Consider the following 23,100-nt stretch of genomic DNA (forward strand, 5'->3'; position numbering starts at 1 on the left):
CCCAACGGGGCGGAGCCACCCGCGATGGGGGCGGGGGCACGAGGAAGGGGCGGGGCCTCCCATAAGGGGCGGGGCTGCGGCTGGAGTCAGGTTAATTCGGCCGCCTCCGGCCCCGACTCGCGCAACCCGACCCGGAAGTGACGTGGGGAGACTGGCCCGACGGCGGGCGGTGCGAGCGGCGCGGGCCAGGAAGAGCCGCCAGCGGCCCGGGCCGGGGCCAGCCATGGCCGGAAGTGACGTGGGAGAAAACGGGTGAGCGGCGGTGGGGGTAAGAGGGTCCGGGGACGGGGACACGAGGGGCGGGGCCGGCGCTATTGGGGTTGGCAGTTGGGCGAGGCAAGAGAGGGGGCGAGGCACGGGCAGGGAGGGGCTAGAGAGAGGCGGGGTAGAGAAGGGGCGGGGCAATAGAGATAGAGGTGAGGAGGGGGTGGGGCTAGAGAGGGGGCGGGGCAGTGGTGCTGGAGGTGGGGCGGGGGAGGGGCTAGAGAGGGGCGGGGTAGAGAAGGGGTGGGGCAATGGAGATGGAGGGGGCGGGGCGAGAGAGGGGGCAGGGCAGTGGGGCTGGAGATGGGGCGGGGGAGGGGCTAGAGAGAGACGCTGTAGAGGAGGGGTGGGGCAATAGGGATGGAGGTGGGGCGAGGGAGGAGCTAGAGTGGGGGCAGGGTGGGGCTAGGTGCCTGGAGGTGGGGAGGGGGTGGGGCTAGAGAGAGGCGGGGTAGAGAAGGGGCGGGGCAATAGGGATGGAGGTGGGGCGGGGGAGGGGCTAGAGAGACACTGCAGAGGAGGGGCGGGGCAATAGGGATGGAGGTGGGACGGGGGAGGGGCTAGAGAGACGCTGTAGAGGAGGGGCGGGGCAATAGGGATGGAGGGGGCGGGGCGGGGCGAGAGAGGGGGCGGGGCAGTGGGGCTGGAGGTGGGGTGGGGGAGGGGCTAGAGAGGGGCGGGGTAGAGAAGGGGTGGGGCAATGGAGATGGAGGGGGCGGGGGCGGAGCGAGAGAGGGGGCGGGGCAGTGGGGCTGGAGGTGGGGCAGGGGAGGGGCTAGAGAGAGACGCTGCAGAGGAGGGGCAGGGCAATAGGGATGGAGGTGGGGCGGGGAGGGGCCTGGAGGTGCGGTGCAGGAGACACTCTGACCCCCCCCTTTCGGTCTCTCTCCCCCCAGGTGCGTGGCGGGGGGCAGCGCGCCGGCCCCCCCCCACCAGGACCCCTGCGCCCCCCTGCGGCTGGCCGCGGCGGCCGCCTGGCAAGTGGTGCGGGCGCGGCAGGTGCGCGACTTTCCGCGGGTGCTGGGGCTGCTGGAGGCCGTGGGGCGGGCGGCCCCCGACATCGTCTGCTTCCGCCACTACGCCCGGCTGCGCCTGGGCCTGCAGGCTGCGGTAAGGGGGGGCAGCTGTCCCCGCCCCCCGCCTCCCCCCCAGCTCCGGCCGCTAGCCCAGTGTGCTCTGCTCCCCCGCAGGTGATCATGGGGATGCTGCAGGAGGAGCAGCCGGACGGGAAGATCTACCAGGCCGTGGACACCTACTTCCCTGAGGGCGAGCACCAGCGCCACCCGCTGGCCGTGAGTGCCGCCCTGCAGCAGGGGACGGCTCCCTGGGCACCACGGGGCACTAGGGGGCGCTGTGCTGCAGGGGGCGGGGCCCAGGGATCAGCAGGGGGCGCTCTTCCCTGGCCGTCAGACCTGGCCCCAGCATGGCGCTAGGGGGCGCTGTGCTGCGGGGAGGGGGGGGGCTCAGTGGGGCGCTCTCCCCCCACGCTCAGTGCTGGCACTAGGGGGCGTTGTGCTGCGGGGAGGGGGGGCTCAGTGGGGCGCTCTCCCCCCACGCTCAGTGCTGGCGCTAGGGGGCGCTGTGCTGCGGGGAGGGAGCGCTCTCCCCTGGCAATTAGAGCTGCCCCTGTGTGGCAGTAGGGGGCGCTGTGGGTGGGGTGGCTGGTTCCCCTGCCGTGTTGCTGCTGGGCGCCACGCTGCACCCTACAGGTGGCTGCATTTCAGCAGCTGCTTGGACCCAGGGCCTCACATCTGCTGCCCCCCGCCCAGACCCCCCGGGACCTACGCCTGGTGGGAGAAGCCCAGGAGACCTTCCGGGAGCTGGTGCTGGGGCTGCTGAGCGACCGGCAGCGTCGGGAGACCTACCTGGAGGTGAGCTGGGATGGGGCGTGGCCTGCAGGGGCTCTGGAGGATAAAGGGGGTGAGGAATTGGGGTGCTGCAAGGTGGGTGTGTTGGGGGCGCTGGTGGGCTGTGCTGGGGAGCGCAGAGGGTTGGAGACAGGGGGGGCTATTCTGGAATGCAGGAGGTTGGGGGGAACAGGGAGTTGAGGGGCTGCACCAGCGGTGTAGCAGCTTGGGGGGGCTGTGCCAGAGGATGTGGGCGCAGGGAGCTGGGGGGCTGTGTCAGGGGGTTGGGGGCACACAGCTGGGGGGCTGTGCTAGGGAGCACATGAGGTTAGGGAGCACACAGGGGGCTGTGCCAGGGGGGCACAGGAGGCTGGGAGCACAAGGAGCTGTGTGAGGGGGTTGGAGGGCTCAGAGAGTTGGGGGTCTATGCCGGGGGCACACAGGGTTGGGGGGACCCAAAGGGGCGGGGCTGTGCTGCATGCCACATGGGGGGCACAGAGAGCTGGGGGGCTGTGCCCAGGGCACATGGTGTTGGGGGGTCCGCACGCTGACATCTGTGCTCTCGCGGCAGGAACAGCTGGAGGCCGAATACGGGGAGCCCTTCCTGGGGGGGCTGGAGGGGCTGCTCTACGAGTATCTGGTGCGCCTGGAGAGCTCCCTGTCCCCACCCCAGCTCCAGCAGGTATGAGGAGGGAATGGGGGGGAGCGGGAAGGAAGCGGGGGTCCGTTCTGGATCCCACACTCTAATCCCCCCTCCCCTCAGCTGCAGGAGGTTGCCTGGAGCGAGTGCCCCCTGGCTGGGTCCCCCCAGCGCCCCCCCCAGCTCGGCGTCCTGGCCCAGTACCTCACCGACATGGGCCACCACCAGCCCACGGGTAGGCGGGGCTTTGGAGGGGGCACGCGGGTGGATGGGAGTGCCTGGGGGTGGGGCAGGTGGCTGGGTGGGAGTGTTTAGGGGGCGGGGCGCGTGGGTGGGAGCACTTAGGGGTGTGGCATGTGGCTGGGTGGGAGCGCCTGGGGATGGGGCAGGACTCATGGTGCAAGACATGGGGGGGCAGAACTCATCCCAGGCTCCACCCACTTCCCTTCTCCCCCCCCCAGGCGTGGTGACCAGCACACCCTCCCTGCCCCAGCCGGGGGCGGAGCAGCCACTGCCCAGGACGCCTGGGTCCCACCAGAGGCAGAGCCAAGAGGGGGCGGCGCCCACGCAGGAAGAGTGAGTCTGTCTCCTCCCCGCTCCCTGTCCCCTCTCACCTTCCGCCCTGCTCACCCCCACCCCTCTCTCCCCCCAGGCTGCCCCCCGACCTTGGCCTGCACTGCCAGCCGCCCGGAGAGCAGGACCTGGGTAGGTATCGGCCGCTCGGAAAGGGGGGAACCCAGGCGGCCGGGTGGGGTCCCCCAACGCAGGGACCAGGACAGGGAGGAACCCCGGGTTGTCATTCCCTGGCCTTTTCCCCCCGCCCCCACAGGAGCAGGGGCCAGTGGTGAACCCAGGAGTCCGTGTGTATGTCCCCACCCCCATGCCAGGAGGAACCAGGAGCCTGGGTGTGTCGTGGTGAACCCTGGGGGGGGTGCACATGTGTCCCCATTCCCACGCACCCCTGCGAGACCGAGGATGGGTTGAACCCAGGCGTCCGGGGCCCCATGTGTAACCCCCTGCTCCCTCCAGACACAAGCAGGGACATCGTGTGGGAGTCGGAAGAGGAGGAGAGCTGCTGCCCCCGCAGGAAGGTGAGCGGGGGGGTGGGGGGGCACGAGACACTGCCAGGGCTCAGGCTAGTGCAGAGCGGCTTGGGGGTCTGGGGGCTCAAGGGGGGCAGTTGGAGCTTGGGGGTGGTCAGGGGGCTCTCAGGGGGCTTCAGTGGTCACTCAGGGGGGTTCAGGGGTCGTGGGGTGCCTGGCTCTCAGGGGGCCAGGCTCTCACACTGGGGTTCAGGGGTCACTCGGGGGGGCCAGGGTCTCAGGGGGCTTCAATGGTCACTCAGGGGGGTTCAGGGGTCATGTGGGGTGTCTGGCTTTCAGGGGGCTTCTGGAGTCACTCAGGGGCCCAGGCTCTCACACTGGGGTTCAGGGGTAACTTGAGGGCGCAGGCTCTCAGGCTGAGGTTCAGGGGTTAGGCGGAGGGCCTGGCTCTCAGGCTGGGGTTCAGGGGTTCCTTGGGGGGCCTGGCTCTCAGGCTGGGGTTCAGGGGTTCCTTGGGGGGCCTGCTCAGACTCCATCACTCACACACGCCCCCGTCACCCCCAGGCCAGCTACCAGCGCACGCGGCACAACACCCTGATCCCCACTTTCTCCGACCACCTGGACCCCCAGCAGGTGAGTGACCCTCCGTGTGCCCTGGGGACGAGGGGCGCTCCTGTGCCCCCCCTCACCCACTCTCCCTCTCTCTCTGCAGGTGCCCTGGGTGCTGCGCTCCCGGGACCCTCCCCCCTCTAGGGGGGGCAGCTCCCCCACCCCACGGCACAGATGCGTCAGCCTCCGGAGGGTGCCCCACAAAGCCTCTTATTGGTGACACCAAATAAATATGGCACATGATTCAGCCCGGTCCCCCGCCTCGGTCTCCTTCATTTGGGGGGTGCCCCATAGCCCACCTCTGGTGGAGCAGGGGGAGATGACCTTTGGGGGGATGGGTCCCCAGGAGGAGACGGGGAGGGAATTAGGGGGTCCCTTCTGCCCCCCTTAACGTCGGGCTGCTCCGGGGAATAGAACGATCGGGGAAAATTTGAAGAGCCCTGGGCTCTGTCCCCTCCATCCTGGGGGGGCAGGGCTGAGCACTGCTGCTCCCATGCTTTCAGGAGGGAAATATTGGGGTGCCCAGGGCAGGGGCTTCCTCGTGGCTGGGCCTCAGCCCCTCAAAGAGGGGGATTAATAGGCAAAACTCCTTGGGGTGGGGCCTGACCCTCGAAGTTGGGGTTCATTATGGGGCCCTGATCCCCTGGAGCTGGGGTGTGCTGGGGGCCCCTAATCCCCTGCCCCGAATAGGGGGGGCCCCTGAGGGGTGACGCGGATGAAGGTGGTTCGGCGGCTCAGCTCCTTCAGCTTCGCGGCGCCCACATAGGTGCAGGTGGAGCGGAGCCCGCCCAGCATGTCCCGCAGCGTGAGCCCCACGGCGCCCCGGAACGGCACCTCCACCGCCCGGCCCTCCGACGCCCTGCGGGGGAGAGTGTGAGAGCCCCATGGCGCCCCTCAGGAGGAGAGCATGAGAGCCGCCCGGCCTCCCCCACCCCGCCCTCCGACGCCCTGCGGGGGAGAGTGAGAGAGCCCCACGGCGCCCCTCAGGAGGAGAGCATGAGAGCCCCCAGGCACCCCCCAGGAGAGAGCCTGGCCTGCCCCACAGCACCCCGGAACGGCACCTCCACCGCCTGGCCCTCCGACGCCCTGCGGGGGAGAGTGTGAGAGCCCCACGGCGCCCCTCAGGAGGAGAGCATGAGGGCCCCCAGGCGCCCCCCGGGAGAGAGCCCAGCCTGCCCCACAGCGCCCTCCAACGTCCTGCGGGGGAGAGTGAGAGAGCCCCATGGCGCCCCTCAGGAGGAGAGCCCATCCCCAAAGCACTTCCCGGGAAGAGCCCAGCCTGTCCCTCCTGCCACTCCTGCCAGGGGGACAGTACCCCCTGGGGCAATCCCTGCCCGCCCCACACAGGCCCTGCCCCACTCTCACAGCGCCCCCTGCAGAGCGAGCCTGGTCCATACCTGTACTCTGCCACTCCCCCAGCATATTTCTTCATGGCCACGTCGGAGCTCATCCCATAGAAGAGTTTGTATTTCTTGCCCCCCCTCTCGATCAGCTCCCCCCCTGACTCCGTGTGTCCTGCCAGCATCCCCCCTAGCATGACAAAGTCTGCGCCGGCACCTGCAACCACAAGAGGGGGGCTAGTGAGGAAACAGGACCCCCAGCTCGCTCAACCCGAGGTGGGCTGCACTTACCAAACGCCTTAGCCACATCGCCGGGCAACTGCAGCCCCCATCCTAGGGGAGAGAGACAGAGAGAGCAATCAGGAGGGGAAACTGAGGCACTCCCCTGCTCAGGCCAGCCATGGAACCCAGGAGACCTGGCTCCCAGCCTCCCTGCTCTAACCACTGGACCCCGCTCCCCTCCCAGAGTCGGATAGAACCCAGGAGTCCTGGCTCCCAGTCCCCTGCTCTAACCACTGGTCCCCGCCTCCCCTCACCGGATAGAACCCAGGAGCCCTGGCTCCCAGTCCCCTGCTCTAACCACTGGCTCCCCTCCCCTCCCCTCCCCTCCCCTCGCTGGATAGAACCCAGCCATCTGGTGCTGCTCACCGAGATGATGTGCCCGTTGAGGCCATGGGCTGCATCGGCACATTCCAGAACAGCGCTCAGCTGGGGGTACCCCACCCCTGTCTTCTTCCGAGTGGTACAGACCGAACCTTGACACAGCAGGGATGGGCATCAGTGCCCACCAGTGGGCGAGAGCACCCCATAATGGGTGATCCCCCATCCTGCTGAGATGGTCCGGTTCCCTCCATCCCCTGGAGTGTGTGTATCCCCCTCACCCTGCTGAGATGGTCCAACCCCCTGCAGGGGGTGTATCCCCCCACACTCCCCATCATGCTGAGATGGTCCAGCCCTCCCACCCCCCTGGGTGTGTATCCCCCCATCATGCTGAGATGGTCCAGCCCCCCACGTTTTAGCCCCGCCCCGGTCCAGTCACCTGGTCCGATGCCCACTTTGATGATGTCGGCGCCAGAGAGGATCAGCTCCTCCACCATCTCCCCTGTCACTACGTTCCCGGCCTGCAGGGAGAGCAGGGAGCCCTCAAGTCCCCACATGCCCTGGGGTGGGGGGCAGTGGAATGTACCATCATGGTGGGGAGGGCTGTACATACCAGGGGTGGGGTTCATACCATGATGTGATTGACAGGGGAGTATGTACCATAGTGGTGGTGGTGGTCGGGGGGGCGGGGGCAATGGTGTGATTGACAAGGGGTACATACCATGAGGGTGGTACCAGCTGGGGGCAGTATGTACCACCATGTTGTGACTGGAAGGGATGGGGCGGTACGTACCACAATGATGCAATTGGTGGGGGAGAGGGCAGTACGTACAATGATGGTGGTAAGCAGGCTGGGCTGGTACGTACTATCACTGTATGACTGATGGGGGTGGGGCGGTACATACCATGATTGTATGGGTGGCAGGGGAGAAGGTGGTACATACCATGATAGTGGTACTGGCAAGGGTGGGGCAGTACGTACCATGATGGTGGTACTGACGGGGGTGGGGCAGTACATACCATGATTATATGACTGGTGGGGGTGGGGTGGTACGTTCCATGATTGTATGACTGACGGGTGGGAGAGGCATGTACCAGGATGGTGGTACTGGTGGGGGTGGGGCAGTACCAACCATGATTGTGTGACTGACGGGGGTGAGGCGGTGCGTACCATGATGGTGTGGTCGGGGAAGCGTTTGCGCACGTCCCGCAGGAACTGGACAAAGTGCTCCGAGTAGCCGTTGGCCACGTCCAGGCAGATGTAGCGCACCTGGGGTAGGGCCTCCAGGATCTTCTCCAGCTGCTCCAAGTCTGAGGGGCTGGTGCCTGAACTAGCCGCCACGTGCTGGAGAGAGACACTGATGTGAGGACACTCCGAGACAGAGACCTCCAGGGGTAAGATCTGGGGAGGAGGGAGTTGGGATGGCTTCCTGGGGCAATACGGGGAGAGTGGGGTGATCTGTGGGGGAAGGGGACTCCCTGGCAGTGGGGTACTGGGATTGTTTTCTGGGGAGAGAACATCCCCCCGAGGCAATAAGGAGGGAGTGGGGAGGGGATGGGATGGCTCCCCATAGGGTAGGAGACGGCCCTGGGGCAGTTGGGGGAAAGCGGGGGCTAGGATGGCTCCCAGGACAGCATCAGGGTTGATTCCCCTGGAGGTAGTTGGGGGGGTGGGGCCAACACCCCCCCACACCCCATGCACCTGCAGGCAATCGGGCTCTCGGGCAGCAAACTCCTTCCACTCCTTCAGCTTGTAGTGCTTGTGGATGGCAGTAAAGAGTGAGAACTGGGGAGAGAGGAGGATATAGGGGTGTGACACTGAGCAGAGGGACACCCTCACCCCGACATCCCATCATAATGGAATAATCCACCAAGAGAAAAGATCCCCCCCACACCCAAATGGAATTGCCAACCAGGAACAGAGATATCCTTCCACCCCATGTAATGGAACAACCCACCAAGAAGATATAATGGAACAGAGAAAAGAAAATTCTTCCCCTTGCTATAATGGAACAGCCCACCAGCAGGTGAGAATATTCCCCCCCTACTATAATGGAACAGCCCAAAATCATAGTCATGAACTCCCCTTCGTATAGTGGAAGATTCCAGGGGACACCCTGATTGTTGATTGGCTGTGCACTTAATCAGGTGGTTTACAGTACTGCTTCAGCCTTGAGGGGGTGAGGGAGGGATCCCTAATGCTGATTGGCTGGGAAGTCAATCACATGGCTTATAATGCTGCTACAGTCCTGCAGGGAGGAGAGGGGATCCCTGATGCTGAATGGCTGCGGCAGTTAATCACATGGTGTATGACTTGCCCCAGGGTTGGTTGTGTGGGGGAGATCCCCAGTGCTGATTGGCTGGGAAGAAGAACACATGGGGGTGTGTGGATCCTCTTTGCTGATTAGCTGGGGAATCAGTGATGCTGCTGCTACAGGAGATGGCTGGGGGATCCCTGGAAAGGATACCTTGCAAAGGGCTTTGGCCATCTCGAAGGTGCCCACAGTGTCCATGTTGGCGGCGATGATGGGGATCCCACTATACTTCTGGTGCGAATTGCGGAAGGTGAACAATCGGAGGAGATCCACCTATGCCAGAGAGGGAGAGAGGCACTAGCAGGGCACCCAGAGGAAGAACCCTAAGGGTGTACCATATCTGCCCCCAGCCACTCAGGGATAGGCTGTGGGTCTCCCCCCAGGAAGGCCTGGGGACTCCTAGCAGAGCGAGAGCCGGGCTGGGGCACTCACCTCGCTCCGGGATTTCAGGGTGCTGCGCTTGGGTCTCAGCAAGACGTCCTTGAAGTCCAGTTTGATGTTGTTATTGATGTGCGGCATGGTCGGGGAGGCAGAGTCTGTGGCTCAGGACAGGCTGGGGAGACTCCTCCACAATCCCAGAGGCCCCAGGGGACCCCACTCCAGCCCTGGCACCCTACCCTAAGTGCCTTACTGGGGCGTGAGGCTCAGCAACCAGGCGTCCATCATGAATCCAGTGCGGCACTCTGAAGCAGAAAGGCAGAAGGGTGACTGGCTAACGATAAGACAACAAACCCCCAGATCTGATGGCCTCACCTGAGGCGACTCCCCGTGGGTCTCATGCGTGGTGGGTTCTGGCTCAATGTGCTGGAGGGCAAGTTGCCAGAGATCCCAGAGTGAGGTCAAGTCTAACAGTCCCAATTCTGGGTCCTTATCCCCACCACAACCTCTGACCCCGGCATGACTTCCGACACCACTGCTAACGACAGTTCTGCCTCGACAGCCGACCCCCACTGGATCTCTGGCCCCACGGTGACCCCCATCTAGTTCACGACTTCTGTCCCCTTCATAATCTCAGCCCCCACGGAAACCCCTGACCAGGCTGTAACCTCCATGTTGTGGCCTTCCGCCTGTGACCTCTGACCCCTTTGGAACGCTGATTCAGATACCGCCATGACCTCTGACCCCATCACAGCCTCCTTCCTGCAGTGCAAACTGTGTCTCCCTGGTAACCGCTGACCCCAAGGCTGCCTCTGTGACCTCTGACCCCCTCACCAGTGTCTCAACCTGGCCCAGCCCATCTCGCCATTGGGGGCTGAGCCTGGGCGCTGACCCCAACACCACCCCCGCCAGGCCACCCCTTAAAGGGCCAGCATGACCAACGCCAACCCTGTGTCAACACCCCTGTCCGCCACCCCACTCTGCGGCAGGCCTGGAACCCAGACTGGCAACGCGGAGTTAATTTTGTGGGGGGCCCATAGGTGGGCCGGTGCGGGCCCCACTTCCGGTGCGCCCCTCCCCCTCCACTTCCGGTGGTGGCTACCAGCGCCCCGGAACGATCGACCGCTCCGCAGCCAACGGTTCCTCCAGCGCCCCGCCCCTTGCCCAGGCCGCTGCCGCGCGCGGTGCCTTACGGCAGGGGCGTGGGCGGCCGGCGGGACTACATCTCCCGTGAGGCTGGGCAGCCATTTTGTGTGCGCGGCGCCTCATGGGAAATGCAGTCCGGCCCCTTGCCATTCTGAAAGACTAGTGGGTGTGAGCAGACTACAACTCCCATCATGCACCGCGAAGGCGGGGAGTGTTTTATTTATCATGCGCCTTTGCACCTCCCGCGCTCTTAGTCCCGCCGAGCCGCTTTGCCCCATGGGAAATGTAGTCCGGTCCCTGGTCGAGCTCAAGGGGTAACAGCTGTGCGAGGACTACAATTCCCATCATGCACTGGGCTCAGGGATCGCCCCTAGTCCCGCCCCCAGCCTCTGCGTTGCCCCATGGGAGCTGTAGTCTCTTGCCTTGTTCTGAACTGGGGGCGGGGCTGAGGGGACCACAGCTCCCGTCGTGCCCCGCGGGGTTGGGCTGGAAAGGTGAAGGAAGTGACGTCAGGGAGAGGGCCGCGCGCGCGGAGTCTGCTGGGTAAAAGCCTCCGAACGGCGGGGGTTCGGTTCTGGTTCCGGGTCAGAGGTGAGGAGTTGCCGGGCCACGATGCTGATCAAAGTGAAGGTGAGCGGGGTACTCTGGCGCGGGGGCTGCTGGGAAACGGGGGCGGCGGGTGACCAAGAGTTGCTGCCCCAGAGCATCCTGGGATAGGTGCTGCCCACTCCCTGCCCTGGTGCATGCTGGGAGAACAAGCTGACAGCAGCGTGTGACCCCCCCAGTGCCTTGGGGGCCAGGGGCTGCCCCTGCCCTGGTGCATGATGGGTGAAGGGGGGGTCTCAGGGGATTGCATGGGGGGGCAGAGCAAGTGAGCAAGAGTTGGTGCCCCAGTGCATGATGGGAAAGCCGGGCCCCAAGGGCATTGTGGGAGAAGCTCGCAGTACGTCTCTCTGCTCTGGCGCACCATGGGATAGAGGGGCAGGGAGCGTGGGCACAGCCTGGCTCCTGTGCATGGGGGAATCCCAGGGGAGCTGCTGCTAACCGAGGCTTCCCCTGCTGCTTCCAGACGCTGACTGGGAAGGAGATCGAGATCGACATTGAGCCCACAGACAAGGTACCTGTCCTGAGGAGGTGGGGCTGGGGGAGACCCTGCCCTTCTGGAGACCCTTCCCCCATCCCATTCTCCTGGGATCCAGCATTCAGACCCGCCCCCTCCATCCCTTCCCCACTCTCCTGGGATCCGGACCTTGGTCCTGTCCTCTCTGTCCCAGAAGCCCCTGGGGCAGGGAGTTATTCGGGGTTGGGGGGGAGTTCTCCAGGCTTTCACCTCTCTCTCATACCCCAGGTGGAGCGGATAAAGGAGCGTGTGGAGGAGAAGGAGGGGATCCCACCCCAGCAGCAGCGTCTCATCTATAGCGGCAAGCAGATGTGAGTGGAGAGGAGGGGCGTGATGGTCGATGCAGCCCAGGGCCGTTCTGGGATATCTGAAGTGTAGCAGCCTCTGGTGCTTTGTGGGATAGGTTCTGCTCCCACTGCCAGCAGAACGTTCCCTAGCGCTTTATGGGATAGAATCCAGGCGATCTGGCTCCTAGCCCCCTGTGCTCTAACCACTAGACCCCACTCCCCTCCCAGAGCTTGGAACAGAACCCAGGCATCCTGGCTCCCAGCCTCCCCCAGCAGCAGCAGCTTTGCTGGTGCTTAAACTGGGTGGCCGATGACAGCCTGCCCTCCTCCCCTGCCAACCCCTCCAGGCTCTGCCCCTCCCTGGCAGGTGCTGCCCATCTCTCAGACCCCCCCCAGTGGGATCTCCGGGCAGAGAGAGAGAGAGACGGAGGCCACAGCAGGAGGCTGGCCCCACTGAGGATGCGCCCTCTGTGCAGAGCCGGTTCTAGGGGCACGGACCAGCTTTTCCTAGCCATCAAGCTGTTGGCATGGCCAGCTCCTGGCACGCCGGCAGAGGGTCTCCCCCATTTGGATACCCCAGGGACGCTTTGCCAGATATCCCCATGGGCGCCGGGCCGGCTGCCGCCTCTGCTGGGCGATGGGCACCATTGCTTTGCATGGCATGGACGAATATGTCCACGCTCAGGCAGGTAAAATCCCTGTTCCTGCTGCCGGGGCCAGCTCGGTGGCCTGCTGCCTCCGGGACATGTTGGCCGCACCTGTGAGGAACGGTGTGTTCGGGGCCTGCACCGTGCCACGGCTCTCGGGTCGCCAGGGGTTACAGGGCTCCTGACTAGAGGCTGTTGGGCTGAATGTTCACACTACGGGGAGGGGGGTGCCCTTTGCCAGCTGGCATTAAGGGCTGTTAGGGCCACCGCCTTTAACCCACTAGCCCCCACTCCCCTGAGGTAGAACCCAGGAGTCCTGGCTCCCAGCCCCCGCTCCCTCTAACCACTAGACCCCACTCCCCTCCCACAGCCAGGGATGGAACCCCGGAGTCCTGGCCCCACCCCCATGGCTGGCAGCTGTGTGGTGGCTATGCCCGGCTCATGCCCCCTCTGTCTGTGTGTCCCTCCATCTGCCCTGCAGGAACGACGAGAAGACTGCGGCCGACTACAAGATCCAGGGTGGCTCCGTCCTCCACCTGGTCTTGGCTCTGCGGGGGGGGCAGCTACGGTGATGGGACCCCCCTACTGGAGCGACAGAGCCCCCCACAAGCACCCCCCGCTCTGCTAGCGCTGTCCGGATGGCTGCTTCCCCCTCCCCCATGGACTCTCAGTGTGGGTGGCCGTCCGTGGGGGGCTGGGGTGGCGTGGTTGTAGCAGTGGCCAGCGCTCGGGGGTCCCCGTTGGTGTCTTGTTCCTTGTGTTTGGATCGCTGAGTGTTAATAAAGGTGTCTCAGTGCAGCAGGGTGTGGAGATGCAGCTGCTTCTGGGGTGAAGAGGTGGGGCTGGATAGAGGGGGGGCCACTTGCCTGGCACTGAGAGGAGGTTTGGGGGGCTGCTTACAGGGAGACCCCTCACCCGATGCTGAGACATGGCCCGGCCCCTCTGGGGGGAGCTGGTTATATGGGGTCCCCTTGCCCAGCATGGAGATGCAGCTGCTCGTGTGGGGTACGGGTGCTGGTATTTGGGGACCTGGCGCTGAGACGTGGCCCCCTCCGAGGGGGGGAGGGGCTGGTTATATAGTGAGCCCCACTGAGAGGGGGCCCGTCTGGGGTGGGCGGAAGGGCTGGTATACAGGGACCCAGCGTGCCAGAAGAGGTGCAGTCAGGGGGCCATGGACCACCCACTTTTTACCAGTGTAAGGGCAAGCCAGGGTGGAGGGGGCGAGGAGGAGTGAGCGGGGGCCAAAGACTTGCAGCGAAGAAACGGGGCGGAGAGGTAGGGCCGGGCCGTGGTTTGGGCACCGGTGGGCCCCCTCCTCTGTTACGGAGCTTCCCTCACTCCTGTGGGGACCCCTCACCCGGCCCTGACATACAGCTGACTCTGGGATGGGGCGCAGGAGCCAGTTACATGGTGACCCCCTCGCAGGTTGCTGAGCTGCAGCTGGCTCTGGGGTGGTGTGTGGGGGGCTGGTTACATGGGGACCCCTTGCCTGGCACTGAGCTGCAGCTGGCTGGGGGTGAGTCTCTGCACTGGGCTCTTTAGCTCTGTGCCCTGGCGCGGGCGGGGTTAACTGCAGAGCAGCCTGTCTAGCCTGAGTCTCTATGGCCCAACACGTGATGCCCAGCTGGCACAGCCCGGCCCACTCCAGCGATCAGCCGGGTCTGCCCCATCCAGCCCAGACGCTCCCCCTGCTCCCCGTCTGTCCCTCTCTCCAGCCCCCAGACACCCCCCATCTCTCTCTGTTACCCTCCCCCCGACAAAGGGGACCCGATGTGCCACCTCCCTGGGCTGGTTGTGTTTGACCTGGGTGAGTTTGAGGTACGGGGTGGGGGGTCCCTGTGTAGCACCGACGAGGGGAATCGAACCGGGGACCTCTGGAGCTTCTTGCATGAGCTAAAAGCCAACTGCCTGTTAGCTAAGGCTGTGGCAGACCCATTTCACTCTCTCTAGTGGTCTCGGTGCCATCAGATGGGACAGAGCACCACCCCCAGGAGGTGTGTGGGTTACACGTGTCCCCCGACTCTGGCTGGCATGCTGGAGGGGCAGAGGGGAGGTTTCGGGGGGGTCTCCCCGCGCCCTGCCTTTGGGTCCTAGCTCTGGGTGAGTTTGGGGCAGTGTGGGGGGGGGTGTGACTGGAGGGTTTGGGGAGATCTGGGTGGGGGTCACCAGGGGGTTATGGGGTCTGTGTCTCCAGAGACTGGTCTGGGATCCTGGGGGGGGGTAGTGTGGGGCACCCCCCAGTGGGGCAGTTGCTAGGTGGGGTCTCCCCACAGCCCTGGGTTCAGGTCCTGGTGATGGGGGTCTCCATGGAGGGTGACGCCCCTCCTTTCTTGTTACAGATTACACCCTGTGGCCCTTCTGGGTTGACACCCACGTGGACCCCCCCTTCCAGCGGGGCAGGTGGGCAAGGGGAACATGGGGAGGGGGCGGGGGGAACGGAAGTTGGCCTAAGAGGGAGGAGTGTAGGGGTAAGATGGGGAGGGGCCAGCGGGCTATGGATGGGGATATAGGGTTTGTGGGGCTATAAGGGAGGGATATAGGAGGTCACGGGAGGGGCCAGAGGAGGTCAGGGGCCATGGAGTTCAGAGGAGGTTATGGGGCTAAAGCAGGTCTGGGGGGCTATAAGGGAGTGATATATGAGGTCTGAGAGGGCCTATAGGGGGTCAGGGAGGCTATGAGGGAGCGGTATATGGAGTTAGAGGAGGTTATGGGGGCTGTAGGGGGTTAGGGAGGCTATAAGGGAGGGATGCAAGGGGTCAGAGAGGGACTATGGGGATCAGAGCAGGCTATAAGGGAGAGAGAGAGATGGGATGGGGCTATAGGGGGTCAGGGGAGGCTGTAGGGGGTCAGGGGAGGGGCTATGGGGGTCAGAGGTGGCGATAGGGGGTTGGGGAGGGGCTATGGGGGATGGGGCTATAGGGGGTCAGAGGTGGCGATAGGGGGTTGGGGAGGGGCTATGGGGGATGGGGCTATAGGGGGTCAGAGGAGGCTATAGGAGGTCAGGGGAGGGGCTATGGGGTCAGAGGTGGCTATAGGGAAGGGCCCTACCAAATTCAGGGTCCATTTGGGTCAATTTCATAGTCATAGGATTTTAAAAATCGTCAGTTTCATGATCCCAGATCTTGAAATCAGAAAAGTCCCCTGCGGTGACCGGGGAGCCCCGACCCAAGAGGGGGCTAGGGGGGGTCACACGGTTCTTGGGGGGGTTGCAGTGTTGCCACCCTGACATCTGTGCTGCTGCTGGTGGCGACACTCCAGGCCAGCAGCCCCGCCCCCCATAATCCCTTTAGGGTCGGGACCCCCAGGTTGAGAAAAGTTCCCGCCCCCCGTGAAATCTGCCCAGTAAAAGCACAGGAGAGACCAGACTTCACAGTCTGTGACACCTTGAATCTGGTAGGGTCCTAGCTATAGGGCTCAGAGAGGCTAGGGGAAGAAGCTATGGTGGGTCAGTGGAGGTTATGGGGGCTATAGGGGATCGGGGGCTATAAGGGAGCGATATATGTGGCCAGGGAGGGGTTATACGGGGTCAGAGGCAGTTATGTGGTCTATGGGGACTATAGGGGTCAGGGAAGGGATTATAGGGGGTCAGAAGAGGCTATGGGGACTGCAGGGGGTAAGAGGCGTTATGGGGGATCAGGGGCTATGGGGGTCAGAGGGGAGGGACTACAGGGGATTGGGAGCTATGGGGGTCAGAGGAGGTTATAAGGAGCCATAGGAGGGAGGGGAGGGGACTAGGAGCCATGGGAGGTTATAGGGGATTGGGGGCTATGGGGGTCAGAGGGGAGGGGCTATAGGGGGTCAGAGGAGGCTATAAGGGACCATAGGGGGTGGAGGGGAGGGGCTAGAGGGGATCAGAGGAGGCTATAGGGGGCCGGGGGGGTCAGCGGGGAGGGTACTGGGGCTCCAAGGAGTCGGGTAACCCCGTCTGCCCCCAGGGCTGGCTCGGTGCTGGATGCCCGCGGCCGCCCCGTCCAGCTGTACCCCGAGGTGCTGGCCGTGCTGGAGCGACTGCAGGGCCTGGGCGTCCCCATGGCAGCCGCCTCCCGGTGAGTGTCTGACCCCCGCCCCCCTGCGCCCCCCTGCGCCCCCCTGCGGCCCCGACACCCCAGCCCCTCTGACCACCCCCCTCCCCCCAGGACAGGCGAGACCCGCGGCGCCACCCAGCTGCTGGAGCTCTTCGGCTTGCACCGCTTCCTGCACCGGGTGGAGATCTACCCCGGGGGGAAGAGCGCCCACTTCCACAGGTACCCGCGGCCTCCCCAAACCCCTCCCCTGCCACAGGTACCCGCTGCCCCCCCAAACCGCGCTGCACTCCCAAACCCCTCCCCTTCCACAGGTAGCTGCTGCCCCCCCAAACCCCGCTGCCCCCCCAAACCCCTCCCCTTCCACAGGTAGCCGCTGCACCCCCAAACCCCTCCCCTTCCATAGGTACCTGCTGCACCCCCAAACCCTGCTGCACCCCCAAACCCCTCCACTTCCACAGGTAGCTGCTGCACCCCCAAACACCGCTGCACCCCCCAAACCCCTCCACTTCCATGGGTACACACTGCACCCCCAAACCCTGCTGCACCCCCAAACCTCTCCATTTCCACAGGTACATGCTGCACCCCAAATTATGCTGCACCCCCAAACCCCTCCACTTCCAAAGGTACATGCTGCACCCCCAAACAGCACTGCACCCCCAAACCCCCACCCCTCCACTTCCACAGGTACCCGCTGCACACCCAAACCCCGCTGCACCCGCAAGCCCCCACCCCCCACTTTCACAGGTACCCACTGCACCCCCAAACAGTGCTGCACCCCCCTAACCTCCATCCCTCCACTTTCACGGGTACCCGCTGAACCCCCAACCCTGCCAAACCCACCTCCATGGGTACCCACTGCACCCCCTATGCCTCCAAATCCCCCAATCCCCACTCCACCCTCTTCCACAGGTACCCCCAAGTCCCCAAAGCATCAGGTACCCCCTGCACCCCTAAACACCACTGCCCCAGCTGAGATCCAGCCTAGGGGGAAGAGCACCCACTTCCCCAAGTAACCCCCCAGATCCCAACCCCCACTGCACCCTTAACCCCCCCCGAACCCCTATACTGCCAGCCCTGAGTCTGCCCCTCCCCCCACCCAGGCTGCAGCAGGACACCGGGGTCCCCTTCGCCCAGATGCTGTTCTTCGACGACGAGGAGCGCAACATCCGGGATGTCAGCAAGCTAGGTGGGCAAGGCGGGGTGACCTCAGATTCCGCCCCCCCGGGTGCCCCCAGCCCTCCTGGGCAGGACTTCCCTGCCAGCCCCACATGGGTGAATGTTGGGGGAGGGTCCAGGGAGGGAATGGGGGGAGGAGTCAGGGACTGGGATGTTGCGGGGGGAGGGGAGCAAATGGAGGGGTGGGGGCGGGGCTGAATGGTGGGGGTCACCCCCCCTCTCTTCTTCTCCTCCCCCAGGTGTCACCTGCGTCCTGGTCCCCAATGGAATGACCCAGGTGCTCCTCACCCAGGGGCTGGAGGCCTTCGCTCGCTCCTGCCCCCCCGCACCGGTGCCCCCCACTGCGTCTCCCCAAGGGGCAGAATAAACTCCAGAGTGACTGAGCCTCTGTGTCCCTCTGTGTGCACGGGGGGGGGGGGGATAACAGCCTACTACAGCTGCAGGCACGAGTGTGTGATAACAACCTGCTGTGGGGGTGGGACGGGGGTGTCCGAGACAGATAACAGCCTACTACTGCTATGTGTGTGTGTGCGTGTGTGAGAGAGAGAGAGAGAGAGAGAGAACAACCTACTACTGCTGTGTGTGTGAGAGAGAGAGAGAGAACAACCTACTACTGCTGTGTGTGTGAGAGAGAGAACCTGGTACTGCTGGTGATGGGGGGGTATAAGAGACGGATAACAACCTACTACTGCCGTGTGTGCGTGTGGCTAAGTGAGATAACCTCCTACTGCTGCTGGCTGTGGGGCGGGGGCTGCTCCCTGCCCCAGCTCCGCCCCCCCCCTTGTCCCTCCCTGGGCCGGCCCTGCTCTGGACCACACGCCTAGGTTCGAGCCCAGCCCATGCTGTGGGGGAGGGGAGATATCAACCTACTGCTGCTGCCAGCAGTGCCCGGCCACTCTGGGGTGGAACCCTGAATGTCCCCACCCCCGCAGCTGAGCCCCCCGCCCCAATCCCTCCCACTTGTACTGAACTTTGGGGGGGGGCTGTGCCATCTCCTAAACTCTGGGGTGTTGGGGCCCTAGGGAGAACCCCCCCATCGGAGTGAACACTAAGGGGAACTCCCTCTGCCCCCCACGCCTGTGGGGAGGAATTTGGGGGTGTCGCTGGGAGCACGGCAGAGTCCTGGCACCCGAGATGTGAAGGTCGGGGGCTGCATCCGAAAAGCCAAAGGGTGGTAGAGAGGTCCCTCTCTAGGTGTGAACTTCAGGGGGGCTGTTCTGCCCCCTCTATGTGTGGGGTCAGAGTATTGGGTGCAGTGTTGTGCTCCCCACTAGGTCCCAACCACAACCACCTCAGGGTTTACAATTCTGGGGGGTTCAGCCCCGAGCCCCCCTTTTCTAGCTGCCTTGAAATCGGGGTTCAGGTGGAGGACCCCAAAATAAAAGGTTGAGAATATAGAGCGGCATTCTTTACCCCCTTGGCACGGTGCCCCCAGGTCCCCACCACTGAGCCCCCCCCCCCTTTTCCCAGCCTCCTCACACTGCACCCCATAGGTTTGGGCTCTCTTTATTGGGGGTTCAGCTCCCCTTCTCTGGCAGCTTTGCAACCTTCAGCTGGGTTCCGCTGCCCCCCCGCTTCTTCTCACTGTGCAGGGGCAAGGAGGGGGTCCTGGGCAGCACCCGCCCCCCCTCAGCCCGCACTCCCCAGGCTGCCTCCAGCGCCCGCAGCTCGGAGTGGGGCCGCTCGCCCTGGAAACGCTGGACCCACGGCGTCTGCAGCAGGTCCAGCACCGTGGGGCGCCGGGGCACCGGGCAAAGCAGCCGGTGCACTAGGTCCTGGGGGGGCAAAGGGGAGCGTTAAGGGCCCCGCTGTCTGCCTGGCCCCCGTGGCCCGCTTGCTCCCTCCACTGGGCCTGGCCCCTCTTGATCTGCCCCCCCCCGATCTGTCCAGCCCCACCATGGTCCACCCAGCCCCCATGAGCCACTCCCCTCTCCACTGGGCCTGGCTTCCCATGATCCACCTGGCCCGACCTCAAATGGCACCCAGCCCCTCACAGTTGGCTCACTCCCCTCCACTGGGTCTGGACCCCCTCGATCCACACGACCCACGCCCCCCGATCTGTCCAGCCCCCTGTGGTCCGCTTGCCTTGTCATGAGGCCCAGTCCCCCTCTATCCACCTGGCCACCCTATGACCCCCCAAGCCCGCCTCAAACACTGCCCAGCCCCCCATGATCTGTCCAGCCTCGCATGGGTCACCCAGCCCCTCCAGTCCACCCACCAGTGTCCAGCCCCCTGCTCTGTGTCCCGCATTGTCTGCCCAGCCCCCCACGCTCCACCTATCTCCCTACATCTGCCCAGCCACAGCCGGGTCTGCTGGGTGCCGCCTGCCAGTCTGGCCCCGCAACCCACCACGCCCCCTGCTGGCCAGCTTCCCCACTCCCTGCCGGCCACTCAGCGCCCCCTGTTGGCCTGCAGCCCTCCCAGCTCCTGGCGCCCCCTGCTGCCCCCTCCCCGCCCACCTTGCACTCCTCGGAGACGTGCGGCTGGGGAGGGAAGGTCACCTCCTTCTGGGTCTCTCGCAGCAGGCGCTTGAGGTTGGTGTCGTCGAAGGGCAGGTGGGCCACGACCAGCGTGTAGAGGATCACGCCCATGCTCCAGGTGTCGGCCAGGAAGGGGTTGTAGGGCAGCCCCAGCAAGATCTCGGGGCAGGCATAGGCGAAGCTGCCGCAGTAGGTCTGGCTTAGGGGGCTGGAGCCCGCCAGCAGTGGGTACGAGGGACTGGCCGGCGGCTGGCCTTGCGGCACCACCTGCTTGGAGAAGCCGAAGTCCGAGATCTTCACGTTCTCCCGCTTGTCCAGCAGCAGGTTCTCCAGCTTCAGGTCCCTGCAGGAGGGAGCGGGGGGTCGGCGGGGGTGCAGGGCTGCCCCTAGGGGGCGCCGGGGGTGAGGATGGGGCGCGGGGCCTTTCCCCTCTAGGGGGTGCCGGCTCTGATCCGGCCGCAGGGCAGGGACTGGCTGGCTTAGGGAATGGGGCGTGGAGCCTTTCCTCTCTACAGGCACTGGCTCATGGTGCCAGTGGGCAGGGGGGCCCCCAGGGGTCTGTGGGTCCCCCAGAAGGCCTGTGGGGTGTCCCCCAGGTAGCCTGCAGAGCACTCAGTGGCCTGTCTGGGGCTTGAGGGGCAGATCCAAGAGGTGGAACGCAGCATGGCTGGGACTCAGGGCTGGGGAGCTCTGGGGGGGAGCGCTGGGGGGGCAGGCTTGGCCAGCCAGGTTGGGGGCTGATCGGTTTTATGGCGGTGCCTGGGTGAGATAATATTCCCCCAACCCGCTGCCTCAAGCCACGTGTGGTGCAGGTGGCGGAGGGGAAGCTGGTAAACTGAGGCCGGCTCTGCAAGGCTGGAGGTGGCAGAGGGGCACCGGGAAAGGCGGTGGGACTGGGGGGCTGGTGGTGCCAGGGAGCCAGCCCCCCAGCAGGGAGGGGAATGGCACAACCCCCAATAGAGCAGGACCCACTGTAATTCCCCAGTGGCGGTGGGCGCCCCCTACTGGCTGCAGCCTGCGGCTTGGCTCTGCGGGGGCTGGCGGGCGCGGCCCCTCACCGGTGCACGATGGCCTTGCTGTGCAGGTAGGCCACGCCCAGGGTGAGCTGGGCGAACCACCGGCCAGCCAGGGGCTCGGCACAGGGCCCCGAGCTCTGGATCCACTCGAGGATGTCGCCGCTGGGCGCCAGCTCCATGATGATGTAATGCCGCGACGTGGTCTCGATGGCCTGGTAGAAGGTGATCAAGTACTTGTGGTGGAGGCCCTTCATCACCTGCGGGCGGCGAGGGGTTAACGGCGCCCGCCTGCCCCCCGGTGCCCCCGGCCCCACAGTGCCCCCTGCTGATCCCCCGCCCCATGGCACCCCCTGCCCCATAGTGCCCCCTGCTGAGCCCCCGGTCCCACAGCATCCCCTGATGATCTCCCCCTGGCCTGCCCCCTGCCCCACAGCGTCCCCTGCTGATCCCCCCTGCCCCACGGCACCTCCTGCCCCACGGCGCCTCCTGTCCTGCCCCCTCAGCATCCCATGACCATCCCGCCTGCCCGGCTCCCCACCCCACGGCGCCCACAGCCTGGCCCCCACAGCCCACGGCACCCCCTCGCTACCTGGATCTCGCGGGGCAGGAATTTGTTGAGATAGTCATCGGATGCCTTCTTCTTAGAGATGATTTTGATGGCCACCTTGGCCTTCTGCTTGGTGAAATACGCCTCGTAGACAATGCCATAGGAGCCGTGGCCGATGATCTTGCCCAGCTGGTAGCCGTACTGGTCCATGACGGACAGGTAGGGGGCCGAGGGGGCTGTCTCCACCATGACGGCCTCTTGCCCCTCTGGGGGCGCTGGGGGGCTCAGAGCATCTGGTGCCAGAGAGTCACCCCTCTGGGGGGGGGGCAGGCAGTTAGATCCTAGCTGGGACCCCCAATGAAACCCCTGGACCCCAGTGGGGCTGGGTCTCCAATGAGCCAACCCATGGGGCTCTGACCCACCTTAACCTCCCTCCCTACATGAGGCTGTGACCTCCAGGAACCCTCACACTCCCCACTGGGGCTGTGAGCACCCCAAGAACCTCCCTGACCTCCCCCAGCTCCCCACTGGGGCTGTGACCCCACCCAAGAACTGCCTTGGCCTCCCACAGCTCCCCACTGGGGCTGTGACCCCGCTGACCCCCCTCACCTGCTTTGCTCGGTCCCCCAACCCGGTGACCAGAATCGCCCCCCGACTCCACGGTTCCGCCAATGTCGCCCCAGCATTCCACCAGCCCCCATTGGCCGATCCCTGTTACCGGGGCTACCGGGGGGGCAGGGTCCACACTGGGAGCGGGCACAGTGGCATTGGGGGGGCCCTCAGCATTTGGGGGATACTGGGATTTGGGGGACACTACGGAGGTCTTTTTTGTAGGGGGCAATGGGGCTTTGTTTGGGGATCATGGGGAAAGGTGGAGCATTGGGGGACTTATTTGAGGGGTCACAAAAGACCCTCATTTTGGGGGAACCACTGAGGCAGTGGAGGGCCACTAAGGAATTTGGGGGGGTCTTAAATTGACGAGGTAATGGGGCATCTGAAGGCTCATAAATGGGGGTCTCAATTTGGGGAAGCACTGAGAAATTGGGGGTCTTTATATGGGGGTCACTGTGGTATTTGGGGGCAGTGGGGGTTTGGGGTCTCTTAATTTGTGGGTCATGGGGATCAACTTGAGGGACACTGAGAAACTGGGTGCTTTGGAGGGCCATTGGAATTTGGGGGGTCCCTGAGAAATTGGGGGGTTATATTGCAGCCATTGTGGAATTTGGGGCTCTTAATTTGTGGGAGGCCTTGGGATAATGGGGTCTGTGGAGGACCCTTATTTGGGGGAGACCAGCTGCCCCCTCCCCATTTGTTGCCCCGCACACCCTAACATTGACCCTCCGGGAAACAGCTTCCTGGCCCTTTAAGAGACTGTCCGACGGCGGGGCGGGGCCCCCTCAGGCGCTGGAAGTGCGTCACGTTGAGGGCACGAAGCCCGTTAGGGGCGCTGAGGGCGGAAGTAGGGGACGGACGTGGCTGGTGCTGCCCTGGCGATCGCCTGAAGGACCTCGACGCGTTTTGGTCCCTGGCTCCGCCCAGGGAGGGACCCCGGCGGTGGGGGCCGCGCTTCCCGTTGGTGGGGACCTGGGGGAGCCGGCCTGGGTGGCGGCCAGCGGCAGG

At 64.9% G+C, this 23,100-nt stretch overlaps 5 protein-coding genes across 8 annotated transcripts; 3 read left to right on the top strand and 2 right to left on the bottom strand.

Moving 5' to 3' along the window:
• The first annotated feature begins 73 nt into the window (after positions 1-73).
• TINF2 (TERF1 interacting nuclear factor 2) lies at positions 74-4,658 on the top strand. Of its 4 annotated transcripts, XM_073308618.2 has the most exons (11): positions 79-252; positions 1,161-1,374; positions 1,455-1,556; positions 2,034-2,135; positions 2,683-2,793; positions 2,875-2,986; positions 3,213-3,327; positions 3,404-3,456; positions 3,781-3,842; positions 4,359-4,427; positions 4,507-4,658. In XM_073308618.2, the coding sequence occupies exons 1-11, from the start codon at positions 224-226 to the stop codon at positions 4,621-4,623; spliced, it is 1,086 nt and encodes a 361-aa protein (XP_073164719.1). In that variant the 5' UTR covers positions 79-223; the 3' UTR covers positions 4,624-4,658. The 4 variants fall into 4 exon arrangements, with proteins under 4 accessions (XP_073164721.1, XP_073164723.1, XP_073164719.1 ...); XM_073308622.2 differs by lacking the exon at positions 1,455-1,556 and having other exon boundaries at positions 77-252; XM_073308619.2 differs by lacking the exon at positions 4,359-4,427 and having other exon boundaries at positions 80-252.
• On the bottom strand, positions 4,593-10,219 carry GMPR2 (guanosine monophosphate reductase 2). Its single transcript, XM_078848229.1, is given in 11 exon segments — positions 4,593-5,262; positions 5,801-5,960; positions 6,035-6,055; positions 6,058-6,076; positions 6,392-6,498; positions 6,783-6,864; positions 7,515-7,688; positions 8,046-8,129; positions 8,812-8,931; positions 9,091-9,341; positions 9,412-10,219. Coding segments are annotated over 10 exon segments (1,044 nt in total). The 5' UTR covers positions 9,178-9,341; positions 9,412-10,219; the 3' UTR covers positions 4,593-5,072.
• A 463-nt stretch (positions 10,220-10,682) lies between these two features.
• Positions 10,683-13,034, top strand: NEDD8 (NEDD8 ubiquitin like modifier). The gene is made up of 4 exons (XM_073308632.1): positions 10,683-10,812; positions 11,252-11,299; positions 11,531-11,613; positions 12,718-13,034. Exons 1-4 carry the CDS (start codon positions 10,795-10,797, stop codon positions 12,806-12,808), a joined length of 240 nt encoding a protein of 79 aa, XP_073164733.1. The 5' UTR covers positions 10,683-10,794; the 3' UTR covers positions 12,809-13,034.
• Positions 13,035-13,830: 796 nt separating this feature from the next.
• Positions 13,831-17,821, top strand: MDP1 (magnesium dependent phosphatase 1). Its single transcript, XM_073308630.1, has 6 exons — positions 13,831-14,043; positions 14,576-14,636; positions 16,172-16,282; positions 16,373-16,480; positions 17,362-17,447; positions 17,677-17,821. Exons 1-6 carry the CDS (start codon positions 14,007-14,009, stop codon positions 17,802-17,804), a joined length of 531 nt encoding a protein of 176 aa, XP_073164731.1. The 5' UTR covers positions 13,831-14,006; the 3' UTR covers positions 17,805-17,821.
• A 1,133-nt stretch (positions 17,822-18,954) lies between these two features.
• TSSK4 (testis specific serine kinase 4) lies at positions 18,955-21,690 on the bottom strand. Its single transcript, XM_073308812.2, has 4 exons — positions 21,523-21,690; positions 20,976-21,190; positions 19,897-20,260; positions 18,955-19,212 (listed from the first exon to the last, which is right to left on the bottom strand). The coding sequence occupies exons 1-4, from the start codon at positions 21,688-21,690 to the stop codon at positions 18,955-18,957; spliced, it is 1,005 nt and encodes a 334-aa protein (XP_073164913.2).
• Positions 21,691-23,100: the final 1,410 nt, after the last annotated feature.

This window comes from Lepidochelys kempii, chromosome 13 (genome assembly GCF_965140285.1).
Source record: "Lepidochelys kempii isolate rLepKem1 chromosome 13, rLepKem1.hap1, whole genome shotgun sequence".
Taxonomy (NCBI): Eukaryota; Metazoa; Chordata; order Testudines; family Cheloniidae; genus Lepidochelys; species Lepidochelys kempii.

Bases quoted from the DNA above. Each gene is read 5' to 3' on its own strand.
- TINF2 (XM_073308618.2), top strand. From the start codon at position 224: ATGGCCGGAAGTGACGTGGGAGAAAACGG. The intron at 253-1,160 runs GTGAGCGGCGGT...CTCTCCCCCCAG, and splicing joins AGTGACGTGGGAGAAAACGG to GTGCGTGGCGGGGGGCAGCG. The intron at 1,557-2,033 runs GTGAGTGCCGCC...CCCCCCGCCCAG, and splicing joins ACCAGCGCCACCCGCTGGCC to ACCCCCCGGGACCTACGCCT.
- NEDD8 (XM_073308632.1), top strand. The intron at 11,300-11,530 runs GTACCTGTCCTG...CTCATACCCCAG, and splicing joins ACATTGAGCCCACAGACAAG to GTGGAGCGGATAAAGGAGCG. The intron at 11,614-12,717 runs GTGAGTGGAGAG...TCTGCCCTGCAG, and splicing joins ATCTATAGCGGCAAGCAGAT to GAACGACGAGAAGACTGCGG.
- MDP1 (XM_073308630.1), top strand. From the start codon at position 14,007: ATGTGCCACCTCCCTGGGCTGGTTGTGTTTGACCTGG. The intron at 14,637-16,171 runs GTGGGCAAGGGG...GTCTGCCCCCAG, and splicing joins CCCCCCTTCCAGCGGGGCAG to GGCTGGCTCGGTGCTGGATG. The intron at 16,481-17,361 runs GTACCCGCGGCC...CCCCCCACCCAG, and splicing joins AAGAGCGCCCACTTCCACAG to GCTGCAGCAGGACACCGGGG.
- TSSK4 (XM_073308812.2), bottom strand. From the start codon at position 21,690: ATGGACCAGTACGGCTACCAGCTGGGCAAGATCATCGGCCACGGCTCC. The intron at 21,191-21,522 runs GTAGCGAGGGGG...CGCCGCCCGCAG, and splicing joins TCCTGCCCCGCGAGATCCAG to GTGATGAAGGGCCTCCACCA. The intron at 20,261-20,975 runs GTGAGGGGCCGC...TCCCTCCTGCAG, and splicing joins AGCAAGGCCATCGTGCACCG to GGACCTGAAGCTGGAGAACC.